This window comes from Anser brachyrhynchus (genome assembly GCF_964034855.1).
Source record: "Anser brachyrhynchus genome assembly, chromosome: 3".
NCBI lineage: Eukaryota > Metazoa > Chordata > Aves > Anseriformes > Anatidae > Anser > Anser brachyrhynchus.
The window spans coordinates 124,695,619-124,708,762 of record NC_137696.1 but is presented as its reverse complement, the minus strand read 5'-3'; the positions used below and the strand labels follow the sequence as shown (position 1 = coordinate 124,708,762).

General features: G+C 59.5%; 1 protein-coding gene across 3 annotated transcripts; it reads right to left on the bottom strand.

Annotated features, from left to right (window-relative positions):
* Window positions 1-593: 593 nt before the first annotated feature.
* Window positions 594-10,452, bottom strand: PNOC (prepronociceptin). 3 transcript variants are annotated; one of them, XM_080587851.1, is made up of 4 exons: window positions 10,265-10,452; window positions 6,682-6,818; window positions 2,796-3,213; window positions 594-1,745 (listed from the first exon to the last, which is right to left on the bottom strand). In XM_080587851.1, the coding sequence occupies exons 2-4, from the start codon at window positions 6,799-6,801 to the stop codon at window positions 1,696-1,698; spliced, it is 588 nt and encodes a 195-aa protein (XP_080443977.1). In that variant the 5' UTR covers window positions 6,802-6,818; window positions 10,265-10,452; the 3' UTR covers window positions 594-1,695. The 3 variants fall into 3 exon arrangements, with proteins under 3 accessions (XP_080443977.1, XP_080443978.1, XP_080443979.1); XM_080587852.1 differs by lacking the exon at window positions 10,265-10,452 and adding an exon at window positions 7,301-10,238; XM_080587853.1 differs by having other exon boundaries at window positions 594-3,213; window positions 10,265-10,447.
* Window positions 10,453-13,144: the final 2,692 nt, after the last annotated feature.

Genomic DNA, 13,144 nt, shown 5'->3' with positions numbered 1-13,144 from the left:
GGGGCAGGGAGCCCAGACCCCAAATTTTCCCCTGGGGATGCAGCACGGCAGAGGCTGGAGCATCCCAGTGTGGGATCCCTCATCGCCCTGACCGAAAAGGGAGGCTGGCACGTGGCGTTGGGGACAGGAGCTGCTCGGCACCCCGGGGACGAAGTTTGGCATCGAGCACTGGGGTCACCGCTGTAGGGGACATCGCCGAAGTGAGCAGGCACGGTCTCAGCCTAACCCGCATCTCCTGGTGTCTCCCTCTTTTTTTTTTTCCATCTGCTTTGTGCATATTCCCCCTCCCTCTCTTAAGCTACAAAAATCCCCTTTTTTCCCCCCAAATAACCCCCCCGATCCACCCCTTTTTGTCCCATAGGACACGTGTACAATGGCGTGACGCCCCCTAAAGCACTGTCGCAGCCCATACCGGGGGGGGATCTCTGCTGGGAATCATGCACATTTACAAAAATCTCATTTTTTTCCCCTAAAACCACGCCATTTCCCAGCTGAGCGGGGCGGATCGAGCCCCCCGGGGTGGGGGGCGGCAGGGACCTTGCGCTGCAAGCGTTGACCCAAGTGACGGTCGCCAGTCGCACTGAGATCGTAGAAACAGTAAACTAATTTATTAATCCTTTTGCTATGTACAAGTTTAATGGAGAAATCTTTGTATGAAACAATTAAAAAGAACAGGGGGGAGGAGGGGGGGGCGAGATTTTTTTTTTTGCTGTTTTTTTTTTGTTTTGTTTGTTTCCACGGGGTGCGTCGGGTTTTTTATTATCTTTTTTTTTTTGTACAAACGGCGAAGGGGCGGCGCTGCGGGTGAGACCCGGGCGCGGGGCACGCGGGACATGCTTCGGGCAGCAAATTAGGCAGAAGGGTTGGGGGGGGGGGACACACACGGCTCCGGGGTCACGCTGGGAGCCCCGGGAAGGCGCCCCGGCGGGGACGGCAGCTGGGACGCGATACATGCCGGGGGGACGCGACAAGAGACGCACGCGCGGCTGTGTTGCTGAGCAAAGAAGTCAACCCCGGAGTCCTTATCAAACCTCAAGGAAAGCGCAAAAAAAAAATAATAATAATAAATCATATTGAAAAAAAAAAATAAAACCACAATTCCAGGTGTTTTCTACCCAGCCCTGGGTGCTGCACCGTGCTCCGGTCCCCTCCTGCGGGCGCACGGGGACCGAGCCACGGCGGGATGCGACCTCTCGGTGTCTCAGCATCCCCCAGCCAAAAAGGTGGGGATAAATCCGGGGGGGTGCGGATAAATCCCCCGGCCGGGGTCTTGGTGGGGGGGCTGGGGCTGGGAGGGGATGCCCAAAAGCGTGAAATAATAATCTGAGGGGGGGGAAGGGGGAACAAAACCAAAAAAAAAAAAAAAAATCACTATTTTCCACTGCGTCCAACGTGTGGGGTGTTTCCAATGGCCGAGCGAGGTGCGAATTTTGCAAAAAATCCCGTTTTCCTCTTTTTTTTTTTTTTTTTTTTTGGTGGTCCCCCTCCCCGCCGTCCTCGCTCCCGTGTCCGGCGGTGGCCGAATCCTTCCCGTCCTGGCTTTAAATTGCTACCGAGTGAAGAGCGGTCACGGGCGGGCACCCAGGTGGCTGCTCCCCAGAAGGGAGAAAAGTGATTTCTGAACGCGTGCGAGTCTGAAGCGCTTTGGGGTCCGTCAGAGAGAGGTGGAGGCTGCTTGGGTGGACAGGAGCAGGGCTAATTTTGCCTGTGCCTGGTGGCGGGTGCCGGGATGCGGTGCCGGAACGCTACAAAAAAAAACAGAAAGAAAACAGAAAAAAAAAAAAAAAAGAAAGAAAAAGAAATGTAGCTGAGAGCGGAGCGGGCGAGGGGCCGGGATGCTCGGTCCCGGGGGCTGCGGGGCCGGGGAGAAATCCCCTAAGTTAGGGAGATGCCTCGCAGCACAAAAAGAAGAGGGGGAAAAAAAAAAAAAAAAGATAAAAAAGGGGAGGGGAATTAAAAATTCCCCCAATCCTCAGTTTTGGGTGTTTTGGGAGGTGGGTGGCCTCGCTGGGTGCAGGGCAGGCGCTGGGGGCTCTGAGCATCCCGACCATCCCGGCTTCTCCTCCCGCCGGCACCGCTTTTCGGGGGCTGCCCCCCACTCGCTGCTAGTTTTTGCCAACACAAAGCTTTTGGGAGGCTTCATCTCATTTCTAAAAGCAACAAGTTTGGCTTTTTTTGATTTTTTTTTCCTGCTTTTTGGGGGCTGAAACATTCTGTGTACCTGTTTGGTGTTGGGGACAAAACCCTTTCGCCCATCATCCCGGTGTGACCGATGGCAAAGGGACTTTCCTGGGGCTGTCACCGAGCCAGGGACATGCAGCCTCGCCTCGTGGCTTGGTCTTTTCAAGCCATTTTTATTTTTTTTCCCCCCATTTTTAATTTGCACCCGTGGGAATGGGGAATGCAGCGCTGGAGCATCCCCACCCAGATCCAGCATCGCCATTCAGCGGGGCGAAAACGGCATTTATGGGGCAAAACCCAACTACTAGGAAAAAACAAAAAACAAACCAACAAAGAAATAAAAGGGGCCAGGGATGGGTGGGGTCTTATGGGGCAAAACTATGGCACTTTGGGGGGGGGTGCAATGAAAAATAAAATTAAAAATAAAGCAGCCATCGCTTCCTGGAGAAAACCGGGCACGCACGGGACCGGCTCGCGATTCCTAACGGAGGTTTCGGGGCGGGGGGACAATGGGTTGACTTTTTTGGCCATGGCAGATCCACCTCCAAATGGGTGCCGCGGGGCCGGCTAGATCTCGTTGTGCTCGCTGAGGTCGCCGGCAATGTCGTACTCACTGGAGCGGGGCGACATGCCCAGGTACTGCTTCAGGAACTCGCTAAACCTCTTCTGGTTGTTCCACTTCCTCGCCGACTTGCGCACCCCGATGAAGCCCCCGTACCGCTTCTGCACCCCTCGGGCCGCCGGCCACGAGCCGCGCGTCCCCCGTGGGAAGCCGCCGCCGAGCCGCCGGGAAATGTCCTCGTCCCGCGACGGGAAAGCGCCCGGCGCCGTCCCCGCGCCTCCGTCTTCGGCGTCCCGCCGCCGCAGCAGCTCGCTTACCTGCAGCGGGCTCGCCGCCGCCTCCGCCGGCCCCGCGGCACCGAAGACGCCGGCACCGGTGGCCTCCCGCCGCGGGGCGGCTCGGTTGGAGGCGGCGCACATCTCCCAGGTGGCCCGCGGCACGGCTTCGCCTTCGCACTCCAGGATGCAGACCTGCGCGGGGAGACACGGGGACGGGTTTCGGATCAGAAATCCCAGAATGTTTTGGGTTGGAAGGGCCCTTAAAGATCATCAAATTCCAGCCCCCGGCCACGGGCACTGCCAGGGATGGGGCACCCCCAGCTCCTCGGGGCAGCCTGTCCAGGGCCTCGCCGCCCTCATCGTAAAGTATTTCCTCCTAACATCTAACCTAAACCCGCCCTCTTTCAGTTTAAAACCATTACCCTTTGGGTCCTTGGGCATCCCCCCACTTGTAGCCCATCCAACCTTCTGGAAGACACCCCAGAAAGTCACCAGCAGCTCATCAACACTTGCCAGCCATCATTTGGTCCCAAATCCAGGGTTTTAGCCATGCTCAGGCTCCCAGAGGTGATGGAGATGCTGCCACGGCAGCTCCACATCCCAAACCCCATCACCCACCACCTTTCCCAACTTCCCCACTGAAGCCCAGGCTCCCGTCCCATCCCAGGTTCCAGCCAAACTCACTGCCGGGTATCTACACCACGCTTTGTCCACGGCCACGTCAAGGGAGGCAGTCCCGAAAGCCTTATAAAAGCCAAGAGAAGCCAGACGTCTCCCTGCAGAGAGCTCTCGGGGTGGCTAAGCATGACTTCCCCTCCATAAATCCACGCTGGCTGCTCCTGCTGACTGTCTTCTCCTTCACGTGTCAGGAAATGCTTTCCAGGATGACGCTCAGGACCGAGGTGAGGCGGACCAGCCTCATCCCCAGATCCTCCTTCGTGCCTTCTTTCCCGAGAAGAGACAAGTGCCTTCTCCATGTCCCCAGGAGCCTGCCCTGCTCACCACATCCCTCCAAAGGCCATCAGGATGTGGCCTTTGAGCCATCAAGAGCGACTTCACCAAGCCATCAGGCTTCCTCAGCACGCAAGGGCGCGTCCCACCGTGGCCATGTCCCATCCCTTTCCAAGGGTCCACCAAGACAGGGCACAGAGCCAGCTGGGGATAGCATCCAGGAGAAACCAGCCAGGAGAAGATCCCAGGAGAGACAAATTAATCAATATCCAGAGCTGGGGCTGGAGGGCACGGAAGGCAGGGCTCGTCTTCCCTTGCCTCGTCTTTCCAGCCCAAGTTGGCTTCATGGCGGGCTCTTCCAAATGCTTAACACCAACCCGAGGAGCCCTCTGGCCGAAACATGTCGGTGTCCGTCTCATAGCTTTCAGAAACGGTCATCTGCAAGGCCAAAACTCTTGCAGAACCGCTCTTTGCCATGGGTCTGTTGATTTTGCTGGGTGAGAGGTGCCACAGGTCCCCACGTGGTGTCCCACGTGGAGCTCAAGCACATGACTCAGCAGCAACTCACAATTTCCATGCCTGAGACCAACCAGGCTCTTCGGACGAAGAGAAAAAAAAGAAAAATAGTTGTCCCAAAGTGACTTTGGGTCTCGTTCACCCACAGCAGTCCTTGTGTGGGTGTCCTGGGCCAAGCTGAGGTCCTGCCCCCAGGATCTCCAGACCTTTGTCGTTGCCTCCTGCAGATGCTCGGTGTCCAGACAATGTCCCAAATGGGGATGAAGGCTGAAGGACATTGCATGCAGATAGCATCTCTAGCTGATAGCTTGGAGAGGAATCATCCAGGGCGTCCAGCTGGAGGCCATCGGTGTCCTGCCATCCATCCACAACACAGCCCCGCGGTCACCTCGGGGTCCTCAGCCCTCATGCTGTTGCCTTAGTTCACATGGAAATGGCTTCTGCCTCCTCGTGGTGCTTTGGGAGTCCTCCAAGCAAGCACGGACCAACGCTCCTCCATGTCCAGAGGCAAAAGTAGCTGGGAAGGCTACCTCCCACCTTGGGCTGGCATTAACGGTGCCACCGTGGGTTTGCACGTCCCTAGGTGGCATCTTGAAGACCAGTTCCACCAGCTGCCCTGCCCCTAAGTGGCCCCGATGTCCCCAAAGTGGCCCCAAGACATCTTCAAGGAGTCCCTGAGGTGGCCTTGAGGTGTATCCGAGGGGGCCGTGGTGGCCCTGAGATGGCTCTCGTGTCCCCAAGGTGTTCCCTTGTGTCCCCAGGGTGGTCCCCAGGTGGCCCCGGTAGCTCCCAGGTGGCCCTCGTGGCCCCAAAGCAGCCTTGGTGGCCCCAGAGTAGCCCTGGTGGCCCCAAGGTGGCCCCGAGACATCTTCAAAGAGTCCCTGTTGGCCTCAAGATGTCTCCGAGGTGGCCTTGAGGTGTATCTGAGGTGGCCCTGAGATAGCCCTCGTGTCCCCTTATTGTCCTGTGTCCCCTCAATGTTCCCAAGATGTCCCTGTCCTGCCCTGGCAGCTCCGATGGTGCAGGCACAGCAGTAACTTCAGGGCATCTCTTGTACCTACCGCTGAAGTCTTGGCTCTGCAGCCCTTGGAAAGCTACGTGGACATTTCCAGAGTCCTGGGTGAGGACGGATCAGCCCCTCGCTGATGGGATTTCCTTGGCCATTGCTTTGGAAATGGGGGGCTTTGTGCCAAATCCCAACAAGCCGCTTCCCCCAGCTGAACCTGAGCCTCCAAGGTCCCCGGGCTCCTCTTCCTCAGAGGCACGACCCCATGAGCCACCGACCACCCCATTTCCTCCCCATCTCACTGGCCACCAGTGCCGGGGAAGACAGAGCATGAGGGGAGAGCCCCTTTCCAACTGCAAAACGACATTCTGGACCCAAATCAGCGCGATCATGCCCCAGATCTTGCATCCACTGGGACTTAGCAATGGGGTGGCTGCGGCATCTCCACCGAGCTTCTGGTCCCCGCTGTTTTGGGGCCCATTTCCCACCCCCGGGGGCTTTCCCCATCACAGCCGGCCGTGATTTATCGCTGATGGAGAGGAGAGCGGCAGCGAGGAGGCGGCCGATGCTTCCCCGTGGGCGGAGGGGGAACGGGGAGGAAAGCAAAGCTCCCGGCCAGAGCCCGGCCACGGCTCAGCGGAGGGGAAAGGAAAGCATCACGGGCAGGGACGGGCTGATTCATCCCTTTGCAGCGTGACGTTTTCGCCGTCACCGCATCTCCCCTGGGCTCGGCAGCCCTTCGGCTGGCTGCCCCCCCTGGAATATCACATCCCAGCTTGTATCTGCAGCCCCGCTGGGGCACAATGCTGGTCCTGCTGGGGCTCAGAGGCAGTTTTGGTGGCTTTTTGGGTGCTGGTGCCTCTGGCAGGGTGCGTGGTGGTGATGCCGTGAGCCACGAGGGCAGGAAAGCTGGGGATGAGGGGGGTCTTGGACCCTCCCCGGCACAATGTGCTCCATCCCGTGGCCATCAGAGCCTTGGGGCCATCACTCTCGGAGCTGCCCCTTTCCTTGGGACCACCTCGTAGGCTTTGATAATGTCCCTGGGCATGGCCACAGCACTTTTGGGTGCCCACGGAGAAGGGACAACGACACCAGCACCCTCAGTGCTCATCATTCCCAACCACCCCACAAACCCGGCGCCCTTCCCAAGAACCCCAAAGCCCCAACCCGGCGCGGGGGGCACTTACGAGGACGTCGAAGCTGTCCCTGTAGAGCTGGCGGTCGCAGCGCAGGCAGTCCCCCCGGCAGTCGCCCCGTGCCCGGGCGAAGAGGCAGAGCAGCAGCAGGTCCCAGAGCACGGCCCTCATGGTGCCAACGGCAGCGGCTGCGGCCGGAGACAAAACCCGTCAGCCCCGGCACGTGCTCGCTGCCACCTCCTAAACGGGCAGGAGCAGCGCTCAGCCCTCCCCAAAATGATTTATTTATTTTTTTTTTGGGAAACGATCCCCTCCTTCCCCCCGCCCAGCTTCGTTTTCCCAGGCTATCCCATGACACGAGTGCCGGCAGGGCTTATTTTAGCGCCGGGACGTGGCGGGGAGGCACGTCGGGGCTGTCCCCGAGCAGGACACCGCCGGGGCTGAGTGAGGAGGAGCTCCCCACCTGCCTTTCCCTGTTCCATTTCCCCTTCCCCATCCATTTTCAAGGGGCGTTTTGGGTGCTGCCACCCCTGTCCCTGTCTCGGGAGGTCCCAATGTGCACCGATGCGGGCATCGGTGGCACGTGGTGGTGAAGCGACGTGGCCGTGGCAGAGCGGCGAGCGCTTTCCTCCCGTATCAGGATTATTTAGCCCGATGCGTCCCCATGGACCTCTGGTCCTCCTCAAACCCCTCCCTGTGGCTCTCAGCGCCCATGGAAGAGGGACACGAAGTCTCCGTGGTGCCTGACAGCGGGTCCGGGGGCACTGTGCCCTCTGGGGGGGTGCCGAGGAGACGGGAGCAGAGCCAAATGGTGACGCGGAGGTCGGGGCTGCCCTTGGTGGCACCTTCGTGTGAGCCGCGTCCTGGGCAAGGGTGTGGCTGAGATCTCCAAAATCCTTCTTCAAGCTCAGCCACGAGCAGGTGAGGAATCATTCCCCTCAAAAAAAAATGATTTCCCGGCTTTTCCCAATTTTCTGATGGGGTCCAAAACCCACGTGCCCGGCGGCTTCGCCCCGGCGTGGGATGCTCGCAGGCGAGGAAGACCTCGGTGGCAGCAGCGGTGGCTTCGCAACCCGTGCTCCATTGTCATTTTGGGCCACTTTGGGGGGTTTTGAGGGTGGGCTTGCTTTGCCTTTGCAGGCTGGGCAGGGCTCAGGGCTCATTCCCGTTTATTTTCCAGCGAGACGGGAACATCTTGCAACAGGAGCAGGGCACGCGCTGCCCGGTGTCACGGTCACCTTCCAGCTCGGTGACACAGAGCCTCGCCGAGCCGCTTGTCATTTGCTGGAGGGAAAGCTGATAAGGAGCAGGAATTAAGGCTTAATCTTCGCTGAGTCTCATTAAAACTGGCTGCCGGCGTGAGTCAGAGGATTGGCAGGATGCTCCTGGGAGAGGGCAAGCCCCCCCCCTCCCCCCCCCCCCCGAAAATCTCTCGGCCCCGCAGCGGGGCTGCAAACCCTATCGCATGTCCCCGAAGGGGGTGTCCGGGTGTCCCCAGGAGGGCTCATCTGGCTGTGGCACCGCGGCCGGGGCAGGCTCAGGGATTACAGCCCGGCTGCTTAATGGAAAGATGTTATCGAGCGGGAAGGGTGCGAGCCCCAAAAATAAAGAAAATAAAGACAATAAAACCCCCTCTACCATGCATCAGTGCTCAGCCAAACCCCAAAACACAACCAGCCCATCAGAAGAGCTCCTGGGCACACACAGATTGTGCCTGGATGTTTTTTGGGGCTGGAGGGATGTGGCGTCCTCCGAAACGTTGCGGTGAGCCCCGCCGCTACGGCACCCCCGGGGGCTCCTCGTCCGTAGTTGACTTATCCTCATTAATATTGGTATTAGGGTAAAGAAAAAAAAAAAGAGGGATTTGCTGGCAATGCAGCCTGCAGTCCTGATAACAGCAGGGTCTGGCTATCCGTCAAGGCGGCCGGCTCTTATTTATGGCTCCGGGTGGGAGGACGCGGGAGGTGCAGATGTTTAGAGGGATTAATTTCGGGGGGCAGCGGCCGGGACGGAGCCGGTGGGACATCAATAACCCGCGAGGAGAGGAGGAAGGGGAAGCAGGTGCCGGCCGCGCCGCGCTCGCCTTCATTCGATTTGCTTTGATTGGGTTTCGGCCGAGCGGGAACATGGGCGGCGCGGGGCTTTTGGGCTGAAAATCAGCCGAAATGGGGCTGCTCGGGGAGGTGCCGCGTCCTCTTCCCCGGGGAAATCCTAACGCCGGGGACGGTCCCGGCACGCTGCTGCCGGCATCGCCGACGCATCCGCAGGTGTAAATGCGGCGGTGCTTTGGGATCAGGATCAGTCCTGCTGTATGGGGACAAGCTCCATGCCTGGAGCTGAGCTGGCCCTAAGGGTTTTTTTGATTATTATTTTATTTTCTCCTAATCCCCGCTCTTCCAACCCAAAGCAAGGCCTGACCCGGCGGGCAGGGAGAGGCGGCCGGGTGGGAGCCGCATGGAAGGGGTCCGGCCGAGCGGCGCAATATTGTCCAACAGTGTCCCCCACTGGCACCAGCTAAAACGCTTCCCTTCCGGCTCCTCCAGCATTAAAAAAATGCAAAGTTGCCATCGGAAAAGAAAAAGAAATAAAAGAAAAAAAAAGGGAGAAGCCAAGGGGAGCACGATGCTACGGCTCCCGCGAGGGCGCCCGAAACCTTTGTGCCGGCGGCTGGGCGAGCGGCAAAGGGGCTGGGGGCTCGGGGAGATGCTGGGGGAAGCCGGGGGGGGGGGTCGGGGCTGCAGCCCCCCCCCTCCCTGCTTCCTCGGAGCTCGGCAGAAAAAACGAGCTCTTCCTTTTGTTGAGCCCCTCGATCAGGTAATTGGCCATAATTGGCCCAAATTGCACACACTGCGGCGAGGCGATAAACACAGATGGGGCAGCGACAGACCGCGGGAGGCTGCCGAGAGGTAAAAAGCCCAGGGAGAGAATTTCTCCCCCTGTCCATCCCCGCTCCTCAGCCATTCATTGGGGGCTGCGAGGGGAAAAAAAAAATAAATAAAAGGAACCTCAAAAAAAAAACCAACCACATTTTCTTCCCTTTTGTGCTCTGTTGGAGGGGGAAAGGTGCCTGCCAAGCCAGGCGTCCCCCGGCGCATCCCGCGGTGCCCAAGTTGCGAAGTTCCCTTCCCCTTTTGTCCTGGATATTAAAAAAAAAAAAAAAAAAAGGGGGGGCAGAAACACCGCGAGGGGAAATTTGCGGTGTGGAGGCTCCGCTGCTTCTCCCCGCAGGCCGTCGGGGACGGAGGCACAAAGACGGGGGGATTTTGGTTAAATCCAGCGGGCGAGCCCCAAAACCCCTTCGCCTCTCACCTGCCGCGCCCGCGGCTTCGCGCCGGCTCCTGTTGCATCCCTCGGCGGCTTGGGTCCGAAAAGGGGCAATTTGGGGGAAGGTGAAACTTTTTTTTGGCAGGTGCTCGCCCGGCCGAGCACGGCGCGGAGGGGCTGCTCGTGCGAGCCGAGATATTTTCCTTTACAGGCAGATATTTCTCTTTAACCCTTGGCGGGGAGAGGGACATCTCCCAAACGCATCGAAGCCTGAAAAAACGGACTGAAAAAAAAACCACAAAAACACGAAAACGAAGAAAAATTTCCCCCCCAAACCCAAGTAGGATGCAAACCGAAGGAGATCTCCTACCTGCGGGTGTGCTGTCAGCCGCCGGCTCCTCTGCTCCGTGACTCCTCCGGCGCCGGTGCCACGGTGGTATATATAGACGGTGTGCACACCCGGCCCCACACCTCCCTCCCCGTCCTCCAAACACGTGCGCTGCTGAGCCCACCCCCGGGGGCTGCCGGCTGAGACGGCACCCGGCAGCTGGGGGCCAGGGATTTGTGTGTGTCCCCCCCCCACCCACCCACCCCTTTGCTGTCCCCGTCCCTCCGTGGCCGACAAACCCAGTCCCCATCGTCCCAGCGAGGCGTCCTCCGGCGTCGCGGCGGGATTTTGGGGGTGCCGGAGGGGATAAGGGGTGTGCGTGGCCCCCCAGATCCCCGTCTGGGAGGGGATGGGGGGCGCAGGGGGGGCACCCCCCCTGTAAAGGACCCGCAGAGGGGTGCTGGATTTGTGCCTCGCAGCCTGAACCAAGGCACGGTGTCCCCAAGCACCCTGGGGACCAGGAGGATGGGGGGGTTATGGGGCTGGGGAGGGGGGGGGCTCGGCTTTGGGATGCCCAAGGGGGCTGTGGGGGCATCCAGCTCCCCAAATCCAGCACCCGGAGCATGCCCTGGGCATTGGGGGGCACCCATTTCCATCCCCCCCCTCCCAACCTCATTTAGGGCAGAACGGGTTAAACCCACCACATTTCCACCAGGAACCCTCCGAACCTCCACCGGTGCAGCCCCAGGCTGGGGACGGGGCTCCCCCCGACCCCAAAAAAGCCCCAGAGGGGGGTCGGAGGGTTCCCGGAGCTCGTCGCTCCGGCACGGCTTAATGAGCGCGACGGGCATCGACCGCGGGCGGGCGGCCGTGAATAATCGATTCCCGGCTTGGCAGCCGAAGGGGGAAAATTAAAAAAAAAAAAACTTTTCATTGGGAGGCGCTGGAAAGGGAGGGGACCCCCGGCCCTGCCCGAAAATAGGGCTGAGCCACAGGGGCGCACGCTCCGTCGGGTCCTTCCCAAATAATGTGAGTCCCCGCGCTGCCACCTCGGGGACACGGCCACCTCTGGACCTTCCCTACACAAACCAGCGTCGCCCCAATTTGCCCAGCCAGGTGACGTCCCAAATCACCCCGCTCGGATCTCCGAGCGTCCTTCGCCACCCCAAAAATCCTTCGCCACCCCAAAAATCCTTCGCCACCCCAAAAATCCTTCACGGCCCCGAGCATCCTTCACGGCCCCGAGCATCCTTCACGGCCCCGAGCATCCCTCGCTGCCCCGAGCATCCCTCGCTTGCCCCCACGTCCCGATCCCAAAATCTGCAGCACCGCTGAGATCGTGGCTCGGAAATTCCCCGAAACAAGTCCCCGGGAAGGGCTGGCTGTCGGAGCGACACGGCTCCTTTTGTTTTTTGCTTCGCCTGCTGAGCGAGCACGTTTCGCGTCCTGCCCGACACCTCGGCTCCGTGCGCGCCCGGGCGGGCGTCAAAACCCCCCAAAATCCATAAAAATCCCCCAAAAAGCGGCGGCGCTGCCCCTGGGGAGCCGCGGGGCGAAGCGATTCCTGGGCCGGAGGTGGGGAAAAAGGGAAAAAAAAAGCTGATTTATTTATTTTTTAATATTTCCATCGCTCAGGCTTTCCTCCGGCACTCGGGTTGCCTTGGGTTGCCATTAGGGGCACGTTGGTTTTCCGCGAATCGTGTGACGTTGTCTGAGGTCCCGGTAATTAACCAGGGGGGGATAATTGAGGTCCCGGTAATTAACCTGGGATGATTGGCAGCTGGGGGCAGCACGCCAGGCAGGAGCGATGCCCGGTTTGCTGCATTTCCAAGTCCAGCACCCTAAACCCCGTGAGAAAGGGAACTGATTTGGGGAGGATTTGCCCACTTTGGAGAATAAGAAGAGGATTTTTGCGGTTTCCATCCTTTGGGGTCGCTCAAGGCAAAGAGCAGCCCCAGCAGGACGGGGTGGGAGGACCCCAAAAGGCGGCGATCCTTTTTGTAAAGAGGACACGAAGCAAATGGGGTCCGGCGCGAGGGGGGCGCGGGGAGGGTTTGAGAGACTGGGATTTGAGATTGGGATTTGGGGTCGGGATTGGGTTTTGGGGTCAGGATCGGGTTTTGGGGTCAGGATCGGGGTTTCAGGGCAGGATCGGGATTTGGGGGCAGGACCAGGATTTGGAGGCAGGATCAGGGTTTTGGGGCAGGATTTGGGGTCAGGATTGGGATTTGGGGTCAGGACCGGGATTTGGGGGATTCATTGCCCCCGAGCCGGTGCTGATCAGTGCCAGCGGTGACCACGCTCCCCTGCTGCTGACTTACCCCCGACAGGGACATTTTGGGGACGAGGGGGGGTCCAAAATACACCCACCAGGGTGAGGATGAGCACGACGAAGGCTCTCCAAACCCCATGGGGACCGGCACCATTCCCCCTCCCGCCCAACCAGGACTCGCACGGCCCCGAGGGCAGGATCCTGACCCTGTGCATCCCCCCCGTAGCCCCCCTGCTGTCAAAAACCCTTAACCACAGCGGGGGCCACATGCGGGAGCAATCGCTCCAAAATCCTGATCCTGCCCCCAAATCCCATCCTGCCCCCAAATCCTGATCCTGCCCCAAAACCATGATCCTGACCCCAAAAGCCAATCCTGTCCCCAAATCCTGACCCTGCCCCCAAATCCTGATCCTGCCCCCAAATCCCATCCTGCCCCCAAATCCTGATCCTGCCCCAAAACCATGATCCTGACCCCAAAAGCCAATCCTGTCCCCAAATCCTGACCCTGCCCCCAAATCCTGACCCTGCCCCCAAATCCTGACCCTGCCCCCAAATCCTGACCCTGCCCCCAAATCCCGATCCTGCCCTCAAATCCCAATCCTGCCCCAAAATCCTGACCCTGCCCCAAAATCCTGATCCTACCCCGAAAA